This window comes from Phialemonium atrogriseum, assembly GCF_030411735.1.
Source record: "Phialemonium atrogriseum strain 8032-3 unplaced genomic scaffold QBC33scaffold_64, whole genome shotgun sequence".
In the NCBI taxonomy this organism is placed as follows: domain Eukaryota; kingdom Fungi; phylum Ascomycota; class Sordariomycetes; order Cephalothecales; family Cephalothecaceae; genus Phialemonium; species Phialemonium atrogriseum.
The window spans coordinates 1-21837 of NW_026848201.1; the positions used below are offsets into that span (position 1 = coordinate 1).

Below are 21837 nucleotides of genomic sequence, written 5' to 3' on the forward strand. Positions count from 1 at the left end.
TATGTGATGCTTAATCAGCAAACCGCTTAGTCATCACTATTGTGGTTACCTTAATATATAGGTTTGGAGTTAGATTATCAAGTAATCTTTATAGACCTGCAGTGCTTTGAGACGCACACAAGACGCTGTTATAGGCCAATGCCAACGGAGGCGACCCTCACGCCGTCGCCAACGTCACGTGCGAACTTGTGGGTTGCTCTCTCTCCTCTAGTCACCTCCCTTACTAACCAGCCCCTTGTCTAGGCTGACAGGCCTGACGACAGACAAGATATTGCTACAGTTCCTTCCTATGTCAAATCTAACAGCTAGCTATTATTGATCCTATGGGGTTGTGAGGAGAGAATAAATGGATATGGAGAGTAAGTTGGCTTATCTTCTTCTCCTCTTTAAACTTGATTATCATGGTATTGAAATATGCCAGATTAATGACTGGGAATACAAGTTTAACAAACTTGGCTATGTCAAAGCTGTATAGCCTACTTTATTGACGTCAGAGGCATACTAAGGTTTGGTTGACTTTTGAGATTAAACTAGGAATCTTTTCCTAGGTTCCTGTTGCTTAATGCTAACTGCCTTTAGCCGGTGGCTTACACCTTAGCCTGTGGCTTACACCTTGAGTTGGCTCTATATGCAAGATGTAAACACACTTAGAGCTATTATAAGGCTTGCAAGCTTGCAGTTGTTAATAGTCGTAGGTTAGAGCAAGTTGGCGACAAGTTGGTATGAAGCTTTTTAAAAGTCTTGTCTTGGATGCCTATAGCCTTTAGAGGATTAAGTGGCAGGACTGGAAGTTAGTGACTGGCTTGTTAGGGTCTACAAAGGCATGCTTGAGTCTTAGTCTGCCAACTCAACTGCTGCCTTATGTCCCTAATCTAGCACCTTTGTGCGCTGACTTTGTATGCATGCTTGACTACCTCAACTTCTTCAGCATCACTAGCGCGGCGCGCATGCGTGTCTCCTTGGTGCTTACCTTGTCGGTCTTGCCCTTTAATATCTGCCTAGTCTGCTTGCTGCTGTTGCTGCTTCAAACTCTAGGCGAGCGTCGGGGTCTGGAGAAAGTCGTAGAGGCAGTCAAGCTTGGCGGATTGATCTGCTAGTTTGCATGTAGAGAAATAACGACATCATCAAGTCTAAAAACTAGGTGATAGGGCTGCACATAGAATGGCGATAGACGACAACCACTAGCGATTCATCGTTAGCGGGCTTGGCGGTCACGCCTATGAAGCGCGTCCCGATCCTGGCAAACTTTGTTGTCCGCCGCTGTCACAGGCTTAGTTGTCTTTAGAATCCTAACTGTACTAAATACTTGCTCGCCTACTATGATGCCGCCTAGGACGTGGAGCCATGCGGCGAGGCCGCCGTTGGGGGACGGAGGGAAGGCAGGGCCGGCCCGAGGATTTGACGACGGTGAATTCGCGGAACGTGCCTTTCTTAGAATGAATGCTGTCGGAACACAGGAGCCTGTAATCAATGCTCCGGTTGCTAGCGATATAGGAAGTACTCTCCCGCGCTAGGTATGTCCTTGAAACTCGCTCCGCGCAGGCGGCTATACACCCTCATGCTGGGGTTACATTGCGGGTACTTGACGGGCCGATACCGCCTGACCACGTCGACGAGGCCCTTTTTGGAGTCCTGCAAGCTAGGGATGTTGACGTTCGCTGCTGTGGCAGCGCCGGCCCGGAACAGCGCCGGTTCGACGGACTTAATGCAGACGGCGCGCTAGCTATCAGATACTATCTGTATACCGCCACATATAAACGGCATGGTTTGTGGACTTTTAAATAACCAAACAGTCAACAAGCCTGTAAAAGTTAGAGCTAGTTTCTAAATCCCTATCAACACTAATAACATTCCTTATTTCCCTTTTCTCATTTAATAACTCTTTAACTAGTCTTATTCTGCTGACACAAACACGACCCAGATCTGCTCAACTTTGATTCCCCAATCCTTGTCACTGATACCAACCCCATACCAACCCACACACCAACTTCTTCAAATACATCTAGCGCTGCTGCCTCTTTCTACCACCCACTCGACAGCTATCTTGTTGCAACACGTACCTTCACCAGTTAATCGAACTCCTCTACTAGCTCTTACCCTTGATTATTAGCCCCAGCAAGCACTTGTTTGTAGCGGCTCTTGACAAAAAGGAGGCATGGGAGCGCTTAGAGAGGACGGAGAGCTCTTCCCGCTGTTTGGCCTCGTCCCCAGAGCAGGTCATTAGAAAGTGCTTACCAGGCCAGTCGCCAAACTCGAGGGACGACCCAATCGCCGTTAGATCCCCAAGCTAGACCGCAAGAAGCCTTTCTTCTTTGTAAGCTTGGTGGCTCAAGTTAAGATGTGTGGCTGATTTTTCAAGGGCATGGGCGGGAGGATGGCAATGTGTGTGATTTGCTAGGTTTAAAGAGCAGTCTAAAGCGCAAAAATTCTCATAGATACCCTTAGTCGCCCATTGCGTCAGCCACCAGCTTCCACGCATTGGCAACCACATCCCATCGCCCCAGCATGTGCATGCTCCAGTTGGCCTGCACTGGGATGCTGCCTGCCATTGGTCCACCACTTGCCGCTCCAGTCAGGCTTTATACACTAGCTGTTGGCTAATTAGGTCTGGCATCTGTCTTAGCATGTACATCCCTAGATAAGTGGCTTGGGTAAAACTGTATGGCATTGACTAGCAAGGTTGCGTGTAAGTCAAGCATCAAACGCCCTCACTAAAGAGATGGGAAAGGTGCAGGTGCAACAGCTCTTCATGCGGACCAAGACGTTGTCGCCATTCTTTGTCTTCCACGACAAGATGGACGCCATCGTGCCAAGGCGCAACGACAACCTCTCCAACGCCAGTGCCTGTCAATGCCCTTCTCACCAAGCTCAAGGCGTCTTGGACTGCCGCGGCATCTACGTCATCGGCACCACCAACTAACCCGGCCCTCCGCCACCCGGGCCGCCTCGGCACTAGCGTCTACGTCGGCCTGCCCTCGCCTAAGAGCCACGCCTCCATCCTCAGAACAATCTACTGCCATACCATCCTAGGCTCTACCGCCCCGGGAGGCCCTGCCCAAGCGCGACATCAAACGCGTCGCCCTTGACCTGCTCTAAGGCAACTTCAGCGGCGCTGACCTAGACAGCATTGTGCAGGAGGCGGCTTCCCGCGCCTACCTGAGGAGGACTGGCGACGACCTGGTTGCCAATGTTGACAGGTCTATCACACTTAAAGACTAAGAGGCTGCGCGATGGCACACTGACTAGCATAGACAGAAATAAACTGCTTGAGTCACAAGATAATTACCCTAACCATCTTTGGCGCCGTTAGTGATAGCACAAGCACCAATCTAGTCAATAGATACTAGTTCCAAGAGAGAGAGCATTGTCGGCTGGAAAGTGTACGCCAGTAACTCGCCCAATCCAGTCGTCGATAAGGAGGGCACGACGTCGCTGTCAGGAGATCGCTCCGAGTAATTGTCTGTTTACTGAAAACATCCACATAGTAGCTGTCAATTCAGGCGCAGCGATTACAAACTCGGCGGCGGGAAAGTATGCTGACATGTTAACTCCTGACATGTCAACTTACTTGGAAGGGACAGACATAACCATCAAGTCTGCGGCATTACCAACAGCCTGCATGTCTAGTTAGTAACCTGTTTCCCAGTCCTAATACCTCGCACCGCCAGGGAGTGCGGGAGTGCGCAAGCCTCGCCTGCATGCAGTGGAATTAGCCATTTGCATCTCAGGAAGAGCTTCTTGCTTGAGTGTCTCTCGGCGTTGGCGAAGTGGTTAGTACAGCCTTAGGACATGTCCCTAGGCAAGGCAACAATGCAGTCAATCTTGTTACTTCTTGCTGTCAGTATTAGGATTGGTGATAGCCAGGTTGCGTGGATGCGCTCTGAACTAAGGTGCTTGGCCAAGTTTTGCTAGGCAGCAACTTTGTGACCTTTGACAATCCATATGAAGCGTGTGCCTTGTCACAAACGTACGGGCGCCCTGGCAGCATAAGGCCTTAGGCAGCGTTGGTGCTTGTGGATACCAACCCTAATGAACTCTGCTTGGCCCTCTGCACTGCTGTGGCAAGCCTGTCCTCTTAGCCTAGGTGGAAGATGTCTATGGTGTAGAGTAGGTTGTTGGGGTTGTAGGTTGGGCAGAATATCTTGCTGGCGTGGTTGAGGTATTTCTCGATGTGGAAGTTGGGGCAAAGCGCTGGTGGCTTGTTGGGGTCTGCTTTTATTTGGGAGAAGCGCTGCTCCTACTTGGGACTTGGGAGATAACAGGTGTTTCACGGTGGCGATCTTGCGCGAAAATGTCGGGAGACTTGGAAAGTAGAGATGTCGCGGGCTAGAAAGAGTGGAGGTGGAGCGGGATCTTTATAGCTGGAGTATCTAGTTTTTGGCTCTTAGAGGAGCGTGGGAGCTCGTTTATTCTACATATATAGTAACAGATTTTGCTTCTGTTGCGGTTATCGGTGCCTACGGTGTCGTTATCAACTTACTATGCTGCAAGGTAAGCAGGTTTCACACATAGTCTAGGATCTGGTTTTGCAATACTATTCCTTGCCAGTCTTGCCACATATGCATTGCATGTGAAGGTAAATATGCAGGCAGTTTGAAGCTTGGGAAGAAAGCGGGTCTTGCATCACCTTCTTTTCTAGATCCCTAGAAGCAGAGTCAAAGTTTGCAAAGAAGACTGCTAGCTATAGATGCAAAGAGGCAAGATGAATAAGAATGGCTTTAGAGAGAGGATAAAGCTGACCTAGAGGATAAAAAAAGAAATAGGTAACGGTGATTAGGCCAGGAAAAAGGTCAATCGTGTATCTCATTATCCAAGAAAGGTTAGAGAGTCATAGATAGACAAAAATCATAAGACTTACCGTGGAACATCGGCACCAATCATTTCATTCAGCTTCTCCTCATTTCCGTCATCCTCTTCAAATTCGTCAGCAGGAGTCTAGCCCAGGGTATTCGTCTTGCATTTCTTCTTCTTGCCAGCAGATGTAGCATCAGGCTTCTGATAGTATGGGGGAGGAGTTTCTGCCGGCCCGCCTTGGTTTCGGTTGCGCATCTTGTCGCCACCAAACCGAGGTTATTTCTTAACGTTGTTGTTATGAAATCCACCACAACGATGCCGATGACTGTGATTAGGAGGAGATGCTTTGGTTGTAGCTGACAACGTCGACGCGGTTGGCGTTTGGGCCAACCGCCAAGGCCACAGGACTTGTAAACGCGCCTCAGCTCTACCAGCCGTCGCTGAGCTTTGGGTCCCAATCGGTGCCATTGAAAGTCATATCTGACTCTCCAAGGTTCCAATACAATCATTCAGCATCGTCATAGGCTAGGATGTTGCTAGATGACTGAATCCAACAAGGTCCCTAAGCTTGTCTCTTTGCAGATTAAACTCTTAGCAGGTTGGCAGGGTGGAAATAAGATATGACAGATGGACAGACGTCATCCCCACCTTAGAAGCAGCGCTTTGCTCATATATTTGTCAAACTTATCTAGTCAGGTATTGTCCAACCTACATACCCAGGTTTAGGCCAAGTCTAATCTAACCTAGCCTTGTGTTGCCAAGCATGGAGTATGATTATATAGTGAGAGGATGGCTTTGTTGGTGCAGATGGTTGGGAGGGGTTGGGAGGCAAGGGGGAGGACGTATTATCAGTATGATGCGACTGGGAAGCTGGTGCGGAATCTGATGGAGCGGTGTGATGGTGGTGGTAAGCAGCTGCAGGACTTAGCCATTGTCAAGGAGACTGTGTATATCGGCGGGGCGTTTGAGGTATTCGGCGGTACAGCGGCTCCGGAGATGTCTCGCTGAAAGTCCACAGCCTCAGCATTGCAGAGTCGGGCCGTCGACTGCTCCTAATCGAGAACCGCACCGTCGGCGGAGAACTGAACAGCACGCAGCGCGGCAGCAATGCCGGTGTCGGGTCTGGCGCAGTTCCAGCCGGTGGCAGCGGCGTATCCAGATTCAGTTGCGCTGTTGCAGCCTACCTAGGGGGCTGATTAAAAATACGCCGTGTTCTGGTACCCGCCTCCCGCCTGGCGGGTCCCGGTCCTGCGGGGCGTGGGCCGCGGGTCCGCCCGGGCCGGTTCGTCGCCCTCGTCGGGGACTTGGGCTTGAGTGCTTCTACAAGCGGACGCGCGGCAGATATTCACCGCTCGCGGCGCAGCCCTCAGAGCTGGACTGCATCAGCGCCGCCACGTTAGTCGCAAGCGTCGTTGACAACCTGTCCCAATCGTCGCACTTAAAAAGATTATCCTCGGAAACCGTGTCATTCTCTGGAGTGGAAGGGCTTAATCCTGTCTGCTCTGACCTAGGTTCAGGCGTTGGGGATGGTGGACTGGTAAAGCGTGGCTCTGGTCGTCACCTTGGCATTCAAGGAATCCTTCATCAACACCAAGCACGTCGCAAGCTGTGACTACCCCTGTCAAGTTGCGGCCGATAGGTCGTGGCGCATCATCGGCGGTGCGCAGAACGTCCCAATCATGTTTCCTTCAAGCACTCAAGTCGTTATCCAGAGTTTCGCTTCCATGCTGGCAGCCACACAGTTGTCCAGGCAGAATTTGGATTATTGCTTCTAGTAAGAACCTTCTGCAATGGCAAACCCTCGTTTCCCCACAATCCGTCGGCGCTAAGGACCTGTTCATCCAAAAACAGCGAGGCAAATCCGTTGCCGTAAGACTTGAGGCTCGAGCAGCCCTGGGCGCGAATCTTGCCAGGGACAATAGCCGGCTTGCAGCATTTCTGACATGCAAATCGATCGTCAAATGTAGGCATCCCCCAGAAACCTCAAGATGGACTTCACAGCTCTGATCTCGACCCCCTGGTTCTTGCAGTCTCGTACGATGATAAGCGCCATAGACGTTAAGTATAGCCTTGACGAGATGGCCAAGGCGGCCACACCGGCGCAGTTCTGGGATGCTGTTTGGGCACGACTGACTTCCCGCCTCGCCGAGTATACCAAGTATTGGAAGAATGGCTATTACATCCTTGTCAGATGTGCTGGCAGATTCCTCTGTCACAAAATAGTGGACAAAAACCACGACTTTACCATTTCTAGTGGCGCCTGAGGCTTAGGCTTGTATACAAAGCGCAGCTCGACGCTATCGATGCCGATACAGGCGACTTGGTGACGGTGCTGGGCGGGGCGCGGGCTGTGTTGTTGGGCGTCTGGGGCGCCACGACGAGTATCTTAGGCGCTGTAGAGAGGGGAGGGCTGGCGGCTCTAAGGCTGTGCGCGGCGAGCGTGTCTGGCAAGAGGGGGATGCGGATCACGACTGTGTCAGACGATGGGTTGGATGTGTTGGCGAGGCTGTGGAGCGTCGGGAGGATGGCGCAGTCGAAGGTGCGGGTTTTTGGCGTCTTGGCCAATCGGCTTTCCTCCTCTGTAACCCTAAGCCCTTACAAACTGGTAGGTTCCCTGAAGATCCCTGAGGAACCATTTGCTGGCTATCCTTTGTTGCTAGCAGCATGGCTATTTTTAGAAGTTTGCATGCCTGGCTCTGCCTTGCTGTCGAGCTTGCCCTCCCTCTGCTTGAGGTACCACCGCGCCAGGGTCTTGGCCTTGACCCCCAGCGTGCTGGCGGCGGCGGCGGCGGGCGGGATCACCTGCCGCCCAACGTCCTGGATATATTTTATGATGGGCTGTGGGCGTTGACCCTGGAACCAAGATGTAAGGCAGCGAGTATTTGCTAAAGGCCTGCGATCTTGTCAACCGACTTGCCATGGCAGATAAGGAAGAGATGCATTGGGAGGGAATTCAAGGAGATTGGCTGCTGCATGGGAAGACTGTAGGCTGCAGGTGATGTGTGCAATAGTATTTTGGCAGAAGAGGCGGTACCATTGCTGATACCTTTGCTGGTACCGTTGCTAGTACTGCTGCTGGTGCCTGCCGGTATTAGCTCTGGCAAGCAAATGCAATCCAAACTAGATTCCTGGCATGGCAATCTTACAGCAGCTAGTTAAATTTTGCCACGTTATTAATTACCCCTACTATCGCGACCCTACCACCCATCTCACTCCCAACCTCCGTCTCTCCCGACAGAGAGACCTTGGCTTGTGGCTTATAGACCCAAGGATTCCCGTATCAGTCTTGATGATGACCTTAGGTTGAGCCGCCACACCTTGGTTATGGAAATCTAGGTAGTGTCGATAGGGGAGGCCTCACAAAAGCCATTCTCCAAAGTTTTACACGCTGTCCCTGCGTGATGCCATGGCAGGCAAGTCTTGCTTCTCGCGTGGAAAACATTTCCGAGGAATTGCATCTCTCTCAAGCAGTCTCAGCCGGCATTCGAGTTGGCGATAATTAGTTAAGCAATCCAGGTCCGGCTTGACACTTGTCGGGCTTGTTGGTATCGTTGATCCTCCCTATCCCAAGATACCTAAGGTAGTCTGTATCTTGAAAGGTGCTAGCACTCGAATCTCCATGGTAAGCTATGCACGGAACCCTTTGGCAGCACAAGGTATACGTAACTAGAGATTTTGCTCTCACTGCGCAGGCCATCGCGTGTGGCATTATTACCCAGCTGCCAAGTGATGTTGACACGACCGCAGCTCTCTCCACAGACCCTAGCAAAGAGCTTATCCAGATGGGCAACCTCACTGGAGAAGACATGTTCGATCTATCGTGCTCAGCAGGCCCAAGCTGATGACGCTTACTGACGCCTAGTGGGACCAACTAGTCCGCTACAAGGAGATTGTCTTCGCTTAAACAACGCTGGAACATAAATTCCGCATTGTGCAAGAATTGCAAGTTCTCAAGCAGGTTGTCAGCATGACAGGAGACAGCGTTAACAATGGACCACGTCTTCAAGCCGCAAATATCGGCATCGCCATCAGGTCTAGCAGTGACATCGCCATCAAAGCCACAAACATGGTGCTTCTAGATTCATTCTCGAGTATCGGGAAGGCATTACAATTGAACGTATGATGTTCGACAACTTCAAGAAGACAGTCGCATATCTAGCTACTGGCTAGCAGCTTGGCAATTTTTGACCGGTTCTGGCAAAGGTGGTGTTTAGGATACTGCAAATTTTAACCGGTTATATGATAATTGTCACCTCATGAGCTTCTCTTGGCACGTATGGCTTTTGTATTAGGCTAATTTTGACAAGTTTGTTCACTGATGCGATAGGTGCCATAGCCCTAAAGCGGATGTTCTTCGTCGCAAGCCTTGCGTGAAGAGGAAAGGTTTGTAAACTAGGGACTCATCTTGCAGGCATACGGCTTCATTGGCATACTCGAAACAACTTTCTCGTGTGGTATGCCATTCTAGTACCTGCAGGCTACTATGACGAAGATTCAATCCAATTTATCTTCAATGCCACACCCGTCGCCTACGTCAGCTTCGTGCCTAACCTGTCAAACCCAGTGCCCAACCCCATGCCAGTGATCATGCCCATAGTCGCCTGCATTGGCAAATTTAGGGACAATGATGCCCTATGCTGCTACATGCATGGCTATGTCTTAGCGTGCATTTTAAGGGTGCCAGACCACTGCAGCGGCGGATGGGGGGGCGAGGGTGTGCTAGTCTACATCGCTGCGACGTAGGTGGTCAACTTTGTCCTGCTGCTGACTTCTTTAGACTACAGCTACAACTACTGCTTGGCGGTGCTCCACAGGCATGCTGAGCTGCGAGACCCTGTGGCTGACCAGGACAAGAGCCTGTGGGTCATGGAGCTTATCATTAACGGCATCGTGTTGCGGCGGTGGGAGAACATGCGCATCCTGCTTGACAACACTGAGATTGCGTCCATAATGCAAAGGGATCTATTTTACTGACGTCTAGTTCTCTTTTAGCAAACTGCTAAATACCATTGACTGGGAGAATGGCTTACGGATTTGACTAAGCCTCTGTAGTGTATTTAGCAATTATAAAAGCCCTTCCACAGAAATAGTCTACCTCTCGGAATCGACCCACGCCTATAACCCATCATGGACTGTATCAGCTCTTTTGCCCCAAGCCAGCCGACCACTTCTAGGCGTGATTATCCCCCGCTTTGCCTCAGCCACCTAGACAAGACCCATACCCCTGTAAAGATCAACCCCCCACTCCTTTCTCACATACAAACCCTTTCACTGTCAAGTTATTATTGCCACACCGCGTTTATAACTATACTTGCACTCAGACTTCTACATCAGCCTACGCGTGGTCGACAGCATGACAGTTGTCTGGCGGCTGCGTTCTAGCTAAGGTCATACACTTGTCGTCAAGGTTGAGACCTGCCAGTCCTAGCTTTGTGGATCGGCGCCACAGCTGCGCCAATCCAAGAGACGATAGGCCTAGAGATTGCACCGTCACAACACAAGCATTGGGATTCATCGTCAACACAAGGCTGTTAATTACTTTCGAAAAGCCTTCTTAGGACCAGCCAGATGCAGCAAAAGTTCGACAACCGATTACAACCCAGAACGCCAAGCTTGACAGGCAACCCCTGCGGTCCAGTACGGCGCCGAAAGTGGCTGGGTTTACGCAGCCTCACATCCGGCCTGCGCCCAGGCATCCTGCACATTGCCGACGCTATACACGGCAAACAGGTTAATTTCATCGTCTTGAGAGATGGCAGCAATTAAAGCGGAACGCTGTGATACCATTGTCGTTGGTAAGATCCTGCCGCCGCACTTCCTTGATAATCGTGGCCTAAGCGAGGTCGGACACCGCGAGAGGCCCAAGGAGGGGGGGGGGGGGGTGGGTTGTAGTAAGTAAGCTGCCCTTGTCTGGAAACAGTCGCAAGCGTCAGGACAGCGTCTTAAAAGGCTAGCCTCTTGTCAAGCCATCTCTTTTTAGTCAGTGTTCTCCAGTGGGCGTTTTTGCTTTTTCTAAATTCTAATTTTTTTTAGAATTTAGAATTTCTTTAGTCAGCGGCTACCCCAGAGCCTCTTTATTCTCTCTTACCTGTCGATTATTCCTAGACCTTTGGAGCAGAGACGGGAAGCATAGGCTTCTTGTCCAGAGCAGATTCTTCATGTTCTTGTTGCATGCGAGTCTATCTAGCAGCGCAATGTCTCCATCTCTATAGCTTACACTGTGGAAGGGGGTGTTAGGTCTGGAGATCCCCTTTCGCTTCGAATACTAGGCGCTGCACGGTTACTTTGATCGCCACTTGCAGAGCTAGCCACAGATTTTTATAGTGATGCAAGGCTATCCAGATATTGAGTGCAATGTCCACCTAAGGCGGGTAGGTCTTCTGTCTATGAACTTGCAATCTTCCTCTACAAGCTGTCTCTTGTCTCTCTTTAGCAATGCGGTGGTCTTTTCGAGAGGGAATACAAGCCACTTAAGCCTATCGTCTAGATGCTAGCGCTTTGGATCTAGTCTGCAGCAGACAGCGACTGGCACTTGCCTTGCCCTTACTTGGTCATCTTCATGACCAATGCAGGTGGCATGCCTAAGCTGGAGGACTATTTTGCCCCCGGAATTCTACACAATTTCAACCCTAAAAGGACACTCATTTTCCGTCCAGCAAGGTAGGCCTGGAATAATTGCTTCAGCAATTTTGCCACTGTTGTCCACCAGGTCGCTGCACTCCCCCTGCGGCAGATTCTCGACAGACGTGTAGCGAGAGAAGCTTGACTGTGGCTACAGTCTCTCATCAGCGTATTAACAATACCGTCAATACTGCCAGTACTGTCAATACTGTTAATACTGACAGTACTATACTATTAACAGTATTGTCGATACTGATAATGCAGCTGATAATTTTCTCTTCCTTCTACGCAATTCGAAGAACAGCAGTTAAAGCAGATCCCTTTGCTAGACCTGCGCTGTAAGCGCAAACTCCATACCGAAATCCAGCGACTAATGTTTGACATCTTCATAAAAAGTGTAATAGAGGTGAGCCTTGCCCAGAGACATCCCCAAGCTATTGATCCGACAGAAGAGAGGCTTCTTCAGTTACTCATCCTTCCACCGAAGGGGAGTGAGTACACTGCACCAGAAGTTGGTTCTTGACCGCAGACACAAACACACATTCTGCGCTTGTCAAGTGCAGCAAAGCAAACGCATTGTTATCAAGGTCAAGTCTTGCGAAGTTAGTGACAGGACAGAAGGTTAATGCCTTGCTAGCTAGCAAGAAGTGAATAGTCTTTCCATGTCAGTTAGGTGGATATAAGACAAGCATTGGCAGAGAACACTTATAGCCTTAGCTTCCAATTCTCACCCTTTTGGTAAATAAGCTTCAAGACTAATACGAGGACGTCTTTGCCAGTCTTGGAGTCACAGACGACTATTAGAAGCATGTTCTTGTAGTAAAGTGCTTTGAGACGTCTGCGCTTTAAGCTCAATATCAAAACCATCTAGGTTAATACACGCAACTCTTGGTTTACTACTTTGTTATATTCGTTGTTAAAACCGTTAGGTTAGTAGAGACACCTAAAGCTGCTACCCTAAAGATCTCCAACACCTCTTTCAGCTGCTTCTCTCAAAGTATAGTTATTCAAAGTATAGTTGTTTAGAGTATGGTTGTTTAAAGTATCGTTAATCTAAAGTATTATAAGATATTGTTAATCTAAAGTATTAAATCTAAAGTTTTATATCTAAAGTTTAAAGCTTAAAGTTTTATTAATTTGAAGGGTTGTAAATTTAAAGTTCTGTTAATTTAAAGTATATCTTTAAGTATATAATATTATATATATTGGTAGTTAAATTTTAGTAACTTTAAACTTTTAATTTCTAATGAAATATAGTATGTTAATTAACTGAAGAAAAAACCTCAAGTAACGAAAGTTAAAAGTTAAGTTTAAACAAATATATTATAATAAACTTTAAAATTAACTCTTTAAAATTATTAAAGTTTAACGAATAGCAAGTAATAAGTTAAAGTTTTTTATTATTATTATTGCATAAGCTATATCTATAGTATATTATATAGGTTTAAAGAAGAAAATAAGTATTAGTAAAACTATTTATAAAAGCTAAAGTTTAACTTATATTATGTATATTTATTTGCAAACTAAAAACAAAAGGCAAGCAATTTAAAGTTTAAAAGGTTTAGCAAATACAAGTAAAGTTTAGTATAATTAACACTTTTAGTTTATTATATATAAATTTTACTTTATTAACTATATATGATAATATAGTTAAGATATAACCTGCTATACTACTTTGCTAGTTATATATATAAAATTAAATTAAAGTATATGATTTTCAGCTACTATTTATAAACTATTTAAGTAGAAAAGTAGTTATATATTCTCTTTCTTACTTTAATAGCTAGGTAAGTAAGAAGATAATAACTAAATATTTTAACAGCATAGCAATCTTATATTAATAAAAGGTTGTTTTTTCTAAACATAGAGGGAAGTTGTGTTACGCTTTGAAAGCCTGGGCTAGTAGAATCCTAGGCACCTCACGCTTGTAGGCTGGGAAAGTCTAGTGGCTAAGGTGGTGGCAATTAGTCCCGACGGGATCCCCGGGGGGGCCGCCTAGGAACTGCCGGGCAGTCCTGAGTTAAGTCGCAATGGTCCTATCTAAAGGTTTACGAGGGTAGGCTGCAATAAACGTTTTGACTGCGATGCTTCTTAAAACAATTTCGTGCCCGGTTTCTTAGTGATTCTGTCTTGATAAGACTCTTAGTCAGAACCCGTGCCAATTAGCCACCTCGTATACGTTAGTCAGACTGATCAACGCCGTGCCTTTGGCCCGCTGCCAACCTGGGTCTTACGGCCTGTTACAAGTTGCATGCAGCTGCGTTTTAAGAAGTGCACCTTCCATGCCGCAGCCTTAAGCCGCATCTCCCCTTTTCAGCAGATACGCACTTGACCTCTTACACAGGCATTTGATGCCATAACCTTTCCCAGTCCTAGCTACCTAGGACTCCAACTGATTGCTCAAAACGCAGCTAAATTAGCATTAAACCAGATGAAAAGCTTCTATGTCAGTGCCTGACAGAGGTTATGTGGTTGTGACTGGTTAGAACCTACATCTGCTATCAAAGAGAAATGAGACATTTCAAAACAGTGTCTCAGCGCAACTGTTGAAGAAACCCGCCCCTCCACCAAAAAACCCCAACCCCCTAGCCCTCTATCAGCATTCGCTAGAGGATGTCTTCATCATCCGGAGTGGTTAAGCTATTGTCCTTGTACCTAGTCCATGATTATATATATCTCAGCATCCTGTCTTCCGTCGATATTTTTTCTTCACTTCTCCTCTCCCACTTCCACGCCTTGTCCATTACACCCTATGTCTTTTCAAGACAACCTCCACAAACTAGCTCCCTTTCTATGTACAGGGACCCCCATGTCCCATTCACTAGCTGCCAACCCCTAGCTAAAACTTGCACCGACCATAGCCATGCAGTTGTATTCACTCTCCAACGGGGGTCGAGTGCGTCCCTCCCACATAGCAGATCTGGTGTGCCGGCCACTGTTCTGCGAGGGAGGGCTCCGTGCGCCCCGGTGGGAGTTGATTACTTGCTATTGTGGTCAATGGCAGTTTAGCAGGCGTTCCAGCACGGGACATTGGGGTTTGTCGCTCTGGTCGAGCCTAATCCTGTCGCTCATGTCGAGCACAATCCTGTCGCTTGGATTGAGAAACTTTGCTCCAGTCAAGCCCACGCCGGCAGTACTTCAGCAATACTCCCCACTCAGGTCAAGCGCTACAAACCCACCAGTCAGATACCACTGGTCTTGTTCATGGCAAACCATTTGCCGACCGAATGCATGCCACCCTCTGGTATGTTGCCATTCTCCCAGCCATTCTCCCAGCCATTACTAACAGAGTTTGTCAAGCACCTATTCTCAGAACCCACACTTGAGCCATTCTTCACACAGTGGGAGGCTCACTCCGCATATCATGCTGCACATACAATGCCAGCTCCACTACTGTAAGTCGCCCTTCACAACAAGAGTCCGGACGTTGTTGCTAATGCTTCCCAAGGTGCCCGCCGGCGTATCTTGTCGCGTTTCAGCGCAACCAAACTACAAAAAACCACTCAAGGCACTTCGATTAACGTCCCAGAGACGTGGGTTGTTGGCTTGTGGCAATTCCTGAGTCACAGTTGTGCAAATTCGGCGTAGACTGATGCGAGGACTGGCGGGAACTGAAGTAGTTGGATATTTGGAGACGGGAATCGTGGTTGGAACTGGGTGGGTGATTCGGGAGAAAACAACGGAGACTGTATCTCGTAGGCATGGCAGAGCTTATGACCTGACCATCAAGACTTGTCGGGAATCAGATGCACCTCCTTGGCTGGCCACCAGGGATGGCGCTTCTGGTTTCCGATAAGTCTTGACATTCTCTTTGGCTGGCCACCAAAGTGAATGACCTAGCCTCCTACGAGGTTCGCAAGGTTATCTCTTCCCCCCACTATGCAAGCACCCCTCTCTGTGATAATTCAAGTCTGCGACACGGTGTTCATGCAGTAGCGCGTCTTACGGCTCAAGGCCCGGGCTAATAGAATCCGGGCACCCCACGCTTAGGGCCTGGGAAAGTGCAAGGTGGTGCTGAAAAGGAGTGGTAGCTGAAGTGATCGGCGCGACCAGCGTGGTTAGGGGAAGCGCTAGCCCCCATTGGAAGGAGCTTGTCGCCGCGGGCAGGGGCATTTGGCTAGTGGGGCAGGGGGGTTCCAGGCCGCCAATTCTTTTTTGCAGGGGGGGGGCATGTATTCTTTGGCAGACGTCGCGTTGCGGTCGCGGTCGCCGTTGCCGCCGCTGTTGCCGCTACCGATTCTATGTTAAGTAGGATTGTCATTGCTATGTGCTATGCTGTTGCTATTGCTGAAGCCTCTCGGGATTGCTGTCGTTGTCGGCTATTACCAGCTGTTTCGTAGCTACCAGCTCGTCGTTTCCATGCTCTACCTAGCAAAGGAAATTGGCAGCCCAAAACCCCTATCTAGCCAAACCCTCTGCCTTAATAGCCAATAGTCTATGCCTACTGAGACAACCTCCTAGAGATTTATTTCAATCTTGCCTTGCTAGGTTAAAAGGTTTAGTTAACATAGTTAGTTAAGTATATAAAGCTTGTTGTAAGTTTTTTGCAAAAGCTTACAAAAAACTTACAATGTTGCTTATAATTTACTTAAAGGTTTATAATAGTAACTGTTTTTAAATTATACTTAAAAGTACTTTGTAAATTTATAGTATAATATATTAGTAAAATTTGTTAGGTTTAAAGCTCAGTTAAAACTAGCATTTGCTGTTGTAATATTAAAATTAAAATTTTAATAAAATTGCTATAATTTAACTACTAAAAGGTATTACTTAGATATTATCTAATGCAATACCTAGTAAAGATACTTAATCTAGCAATACCTACTGCTAGTTTAATCTCAATAATCTTAAAAAAATTCTCAATGCTAATATTTACTATAGTATGCGTAAGCTTAAACTTAACCTTAAACTTAATGCAAGTTGCTAATAAGTTATGCTATAAACTTTAATGCCTAGCTATACAAAACAAAGTCTTTGGTTAGGATATAATATGTAGAAATTGTATTTTTATATTTAACATTACTATTATTATATTAGTTAATCTTTGCAATTATGCCAATTGTTAATATTATCTATCCTTTCTGTTTAAAATAGCCAAACTAAAACTAAGACTTTAATCTTAAGTTGCATAGCAAAGCTATGCTTTACTTTAAAAAAGGTTTTAATACTGCTAGCATTTAAAAGTTAAAAAGCAACAACTATATTGCCTTGCTTATCAAAAGGTATAACAAGCTTGCTAATAAAATAAAAGACATTAAAAATATTAAAAAAGTTTATAAGCATATACAATATCTTTAAAAAGATAGCTTAGAGTTTATTAATAGGCAATAGCTAAAGCACTTGAAAAGACAAACTTTAACCTATAGTAAGCATATTTGTTAGCAAACTAAAAGAGAAAAGGTAAGATAAATAAGTTTTGGCAAGACATGTAAAAGTTAGCGTTATTAAAGTTATTAGCATAATTAGCGCTTTTAATTGTTTAAAATGCTTTTTTACTTAGCATTATATTAAAATAAACCTTAATTACTTAATGAAATCTTAGTAAGGCTTTTGTTAAGCTATACGTAAAGTTATAGGTTAGCTATTACATTGTCTAACTACTTTAAAGTAGCTTTTTTTCTTGTATTTGTAGTTTGTAGTTTGTAGGTTGAGTCAAAGTATGCAAAAAGCTTGATAAGTTGCAAGAGAAATCAAATTGTAGCCTAAACTATTGTCTACTTTGACTAAAAGAGAAAGAAGAGAAAAAAGAGAAGGAAAACTCTGTTAAATAAAGTGAAGAAGAAGTGCATGTATAGGTATATGCGCTACGCTACTATTAGCTTTGCAAGTGCGTAGGTTTAAAGAGATTTAGCAGCTGCTAGATTAAACCTACAAGCCTTAACCTATTACAGTAAGTTGCTAATAAGTTATGCTATAACTCTAGTAAGTTATACTGTAAATTCTAATGCTTAGCTATACAAAACAAAGTCTTTGCTTAAGATATAACATTAGAATAAAGGCAATCTTTAACTATAAAACACTAAGAAATAAGCAGCAGTATTTAATTTATCAAAAAAGCTATACTAGCAAGTGTAGTATGTAAAAGTTATGCAATTATATTAACAATAGACTACTTATTAAAAAGCATAAAAATTATCTTTGATAAAAATAGTGAAAACTTTAATCTAGTTATAGTAAAGCAATGTAAATGTGCTGCAAATAATAAACTATAGCAAGAAATAAATTATTTCTAGAAACCTGCTTATATTTCTAGAGAAACTAAAGACTAATGCTATGTATTATTTAATCAAATGCAAGGCAAATTAGTCTTACATTTATATTAGCAATACTTAAATAAACTAGTAAAGCTAAGAAACTTACATTATTATTTTCTTTCTTTTTATCTCTTTTATTCTTTTGTTAGTCAAGATACTTTACAAAATTATCCTATTAGCAATGCAGTTATAATGCTAGTATATTCAAAACTATTTACTAGATTTTTGCATATAGCTTTGACAAAGCAAAGGTATTGCAACACTATAGCTATATCTTTATTTAAAAAACTGCTACTAGCTATAGCTAAACTAGTTGTATGAAGTATATAAAGTATATTATTATTGATTGTGATATACTTAGCTAATGACTATACAATGTTAGTAAGAATACTATTTGCATAGTATAAAAGTATAAAGACTTACTATATTATAATCTTTGCAAGTCTATGCTGCTATTGACGTGGTGAATGGAAAAGGCACGGGCCGCTTCAGGCTAGGATGAGTCAGCTTCGGACCGGATTTTCTGCGCTTCCATATAAGAGCGTGATCAGGGCCTCAAATTGTAAGATCATTATCAATTACGCAGACTTACACGGATTTACAAGCAGCACTCTTTACACCTTAGTTATTTCGAAGCTTTCTACGCAATAATACTTGATTTACCGCATTCCATTCCTTCCTTACGCCTTCAATTCAATTGATCACGCCACCGGCGTTTTCCTACCTTACTTACACGACTGGATTTGGGCACTACCGCAAGACGTAACGGGGCTGATCAGGGTCACCTGACTAGTCACGTGCGCCAGAGGTAAGGAAGAAGCACGATTCCATCCGCCTGCCAGCCAATCACGTGGCTACTGCCATTGAGGCCTACGCCTTAGCAGCAGTATACTACGTTGAGAGGTAGGTAGGTAGGTGGTTTTGTGTCTCTCCTCCTCACTATAACTAAAGTATAGATAATAGTATAAGTAGTTTTATTAATGTAATAATAAGTATAAGTAATGCATAAGTAAAAAAAATTAAAAATTTATACTAGCTAATATAAATAGTTTTAGTTAGCATATTTGCTATAGCATATACTAGTTTTTAAGAAATGTATAAGCAATGCAAAAGCAATGCAAGCTTATAGCTAATATGTTAGCTATATTAGCTTAGTTATAATAGCTATAACTAGCATTTCTACCTAGGCAAGATATATTAAAAAGCATAACTAGAAAAGCAATAAGTTAGCAGCAGTTTTTGCATGCTTTTAGCATATTTAAGATAGTAATTTACAAAATAATATTTTTTTTGCTAAAAACTAACTTTCTTTTTTTTTATTTTAACTTGTCAATACTTAGTGTCTTTGCAACAAAATATTGCTAAAGCAATAGCAGTAGGCTAAGAAAGACTTACTATAGCTATAAACACTTGTATAGCAAGGCTATGCCTTTTCTTCTTACCTAAAGGTAGTAACAGCAAAGGTAGCATAGCTATAGCAGTAGCATTAGTGTTAGCTATTCTTTGCAAATGTTATTTAAGCAAAGCGCAAATGCTAGTCTTAAGCATATCTTGCTAAAGAGGTGGCAAAATTTGTAAAATTTGTTGTTTTTAAAGCTGCAAAATTGCATTAGTAGAAAAGATTATATGCATATGGCATACAAGGTGCAAAAGAAGAGATTAACATATGCAAGTCTATTTTTAAAAAGGCTATATTACTATTAGCAAAGCATATACAGCTAGAGAAAAGGCTATACTTATGTAAGATTAAAGGTAAAGTTATAAAGAGAGAGAAAAGAAGGAAATTAAAGCTAGATTTGCAAATAATATATAAAGCTACACTTATTGTTGTTTTTTAACAATAAAAAGTAAATAATTGCTAAATGCTTCTTTGCTAAACTAACAAAGCTATGCAAAAGAGTTGTTTTTACTGCAACTTTAGCATAAAAAATAACAATAGTAGCATTTATAACTTTTTTTTGCTATCTTGCTTTTAGAAATCTATTACTTTGCTTTGTCTTTAAAATTTGCTGCTTTAATAACAGCTGCAATACTTGCCTGCAGTAGCTTTATGCTATATGCTAACCAATTACATACATATTGCACTTTAAGTAGCCTTAGATTAAAACTTATGCAAAGTTAAAAAAGCAAAGGATTTACATGTAAGCTATATTACATAAATGTAAAAGGATAAACTAGTGCTTTGCATTGGGAAAGAATATAGTAATAGGTATATAAGTAAAAGAGTAGGCTTTGTAGTAAGTATAAATTTTAGGTTGCCTTTTTTTAATTGTACGTGTAATGACGTGGTGAAGGGGAAAGGCATAGGCTATTCTAGGTTAGGATGAGTCAGCTTTGGCGTAGATTTTCTGCGCTTTCATATAAAAGCGTAATCAAGACCCTAAAATTGTAAGGAAACTAATCACACACGCAGACTTACACGATTTTACAAGCAACACTCTTTACACCTTAGTTATTTCCTAGTTTTCTACGCGATAATACTTAATTTCCTGCCTTTCATTCCTTTCTTACGCTTTCAATTCAATTGATCACGCCGCTGGCGTTTTCCTACCTTACTTACACGACTAGATTTAGGCACTACCAAGAGACGTATCAAGGCTAATCAAAGTCACCTTACCAGTCACGTGCGCTAGAGGTTAAAAGGAAGAGGCACGATTCTATCCTCCTGCCTGCCAATTACGTAGTTGCCGCTGCCGCTAAGGTCAACGCCTTAGCAGTAGTATACTACGTTGAGAGGTAAGTAGGTAGGTGGTTTTGTATCTCTTCTCCTTAGCAAGAGAATCTCTATTGCTAGTAAGTTAAAGCCTTAGCAAAACTTAATTCTAAAAGCTTAGGTTACTATTTGCAGTTTAACTATTCTTTAACTACTATAAAGGGTTTTACAGTTATTTTCTTTCTTAAGCTGCTAGTTTTTGGTAGCTATTAAATTGTATTTTTTGCTACTTTTGTTAAAACTTTGTAAAAAGAAATTAGTAGTTTTTTTTTACCTAAATATAATTAGCTTTTAGTTATAGTAAAGTTTTTAAATAGCTGTTGTTAACTAATATAAATGCTTATATTTGGATATACAAAGCTATAACATTATAGTATAAAGTACTATTTGCATACTAATTAGTTATACTTTATATATATTAGTGTTTTTCTTAGTTATATTTGTACATATAAGTAACTAAAAGCTTTTTTGTTTAGTATAGTCTTTTATAGCATTAAGTTTAGCAATTTAGTTTTGTCTAGTTAGTATTTTTTATTATATTTAAAAATAATAAACATACGCTTTGTTTATTTATTTAATTTCTTTAATTTGCGTTAGACAAAGCCTAAGCAATACCTAGTAAAGATACTTAATTTGACAATACCTACTACTAGTTTAATCTTAATAATCTTAAAAAAAATCTCAATGCTAATGTCTACTATAGTATACGCAAGCTTAAACTTAACCTTAAACTTAATGCAAGTTGCTAATAAGTTATACTATAAACCTAGTAAGTTATGCTATAAACTTTAATACTTAGCTATACAAAACAAAGTCTTTAGCTAAGACATAATATATAGAAATTCAATCTTTACATTTAATACTACTACTATTATCTTAGTTAATCTTATTAAATAGTATATTAGTTAATCTTTACAATTATGCTAATTGTTAACGTTATTTATTTTCCTTTTTTTTAAAAAGCTAAACTAAAACTAAGACTTTAATTTTAAATTGCATAGCAAAATTGCGCTTTATTTTAAAATAGGTTTTAATAAAAGTTTTAATATTGCTAGCGTTAAAAAGTTAAAAGGCAATAACTATATTACCTTGCTTATCAAAAGGTATAATAAGATTGCTAATAAAACAAAATATATTTAAAAATATTGAAAAGGTTTGCAAATATATATAATGTTTTTAATAGAATAGCTTAGAATTTAACAATAGACAATAGCTAAAGCATTTAAAAAAGACAAAGTTTAATCTATAGTAGATATATTTGTTAGCAAATTAAAAAAGAAAAGGCAAGGTAGATAAATTTTAGCAAGATATATAAAAGTTAGTGTTATTAAAGTTATTAGCATAATTAACGCTTTTGTTTAAGATATTTCTTTACTTAGCATTATATTAAAATAAACATTAATTATTTAATGAAATCTTAGTAAGGCTTTTTTTAAGCTATACCTAAAGCTATAT

At 43.1% G+C, this 21837-nt stretch overlaps 3 protein-coding genes across 3 annotated transcripts; all 3 read left to right on the forward strand.

The window, feature by feature from the left end:
• Nucleotides 1–2719: 2719 nt before the first annotated feature.
• On the forward strand, nucleotides 2720–2920 carry QBC33DRAFT_564584 (uncharacterized protein; the record flags this gene model as incomplete). Its single annotated transcript, XM_060430398.1, has 1 exon — nucleotides 2720–2920. One exon carries the CDS (start codon nucleotides 2720–2722, stop codon nucleotides 2918–2920), a length of 201 nt encoding a protein of 66 aa, XP_060277831.1.
• Nucleotides 2921–6782: 3862 nt separating this feature from the next.
• Nucleotides 6783–7837, forward strand: QBC33DRAFT_520278 (uncharacterized protein; the record flags this gene model as incomplete). Its single annotated transcript, XM_060426357.1, has 4 exons — nucleotides 6783–6980; nucleotides 7049–7399; nucleotides 7507–7660; nucleotides 7806–7837. The coding sequence occupies 4 exons, from the start codon at nucleotides 6783–6785 to the stop codon at nucleotides 7835–7837; spliced, it is 735 nt and encodes a 244-aa protein (XP_060277832.1).
• A 924-nt stretch (nucleotides 7838–8761) lies between these two features.
• On the forward strand, nucleotides 8762–9768 carry QBC33DRAFT_520279 (uncharacterized protein; the record flags this gene model as incomplete). Its single annotated transcript, XM_060426358.1, has 4 exons — nucleotides 8762–8911; nucleotides 9206–9248; nucleotides 9287–9533; nucleotides 9579–9768. 4 exons carry the CDS (start codon nucleotides 8762–8764, stop codon nucleotides 9766–9768), a joined length of 630 nt encoding a protein of 209 aa, XP_060277833.1.
• Nucleotides 9769–21837: the final 12069 nt, after the last annotated feature.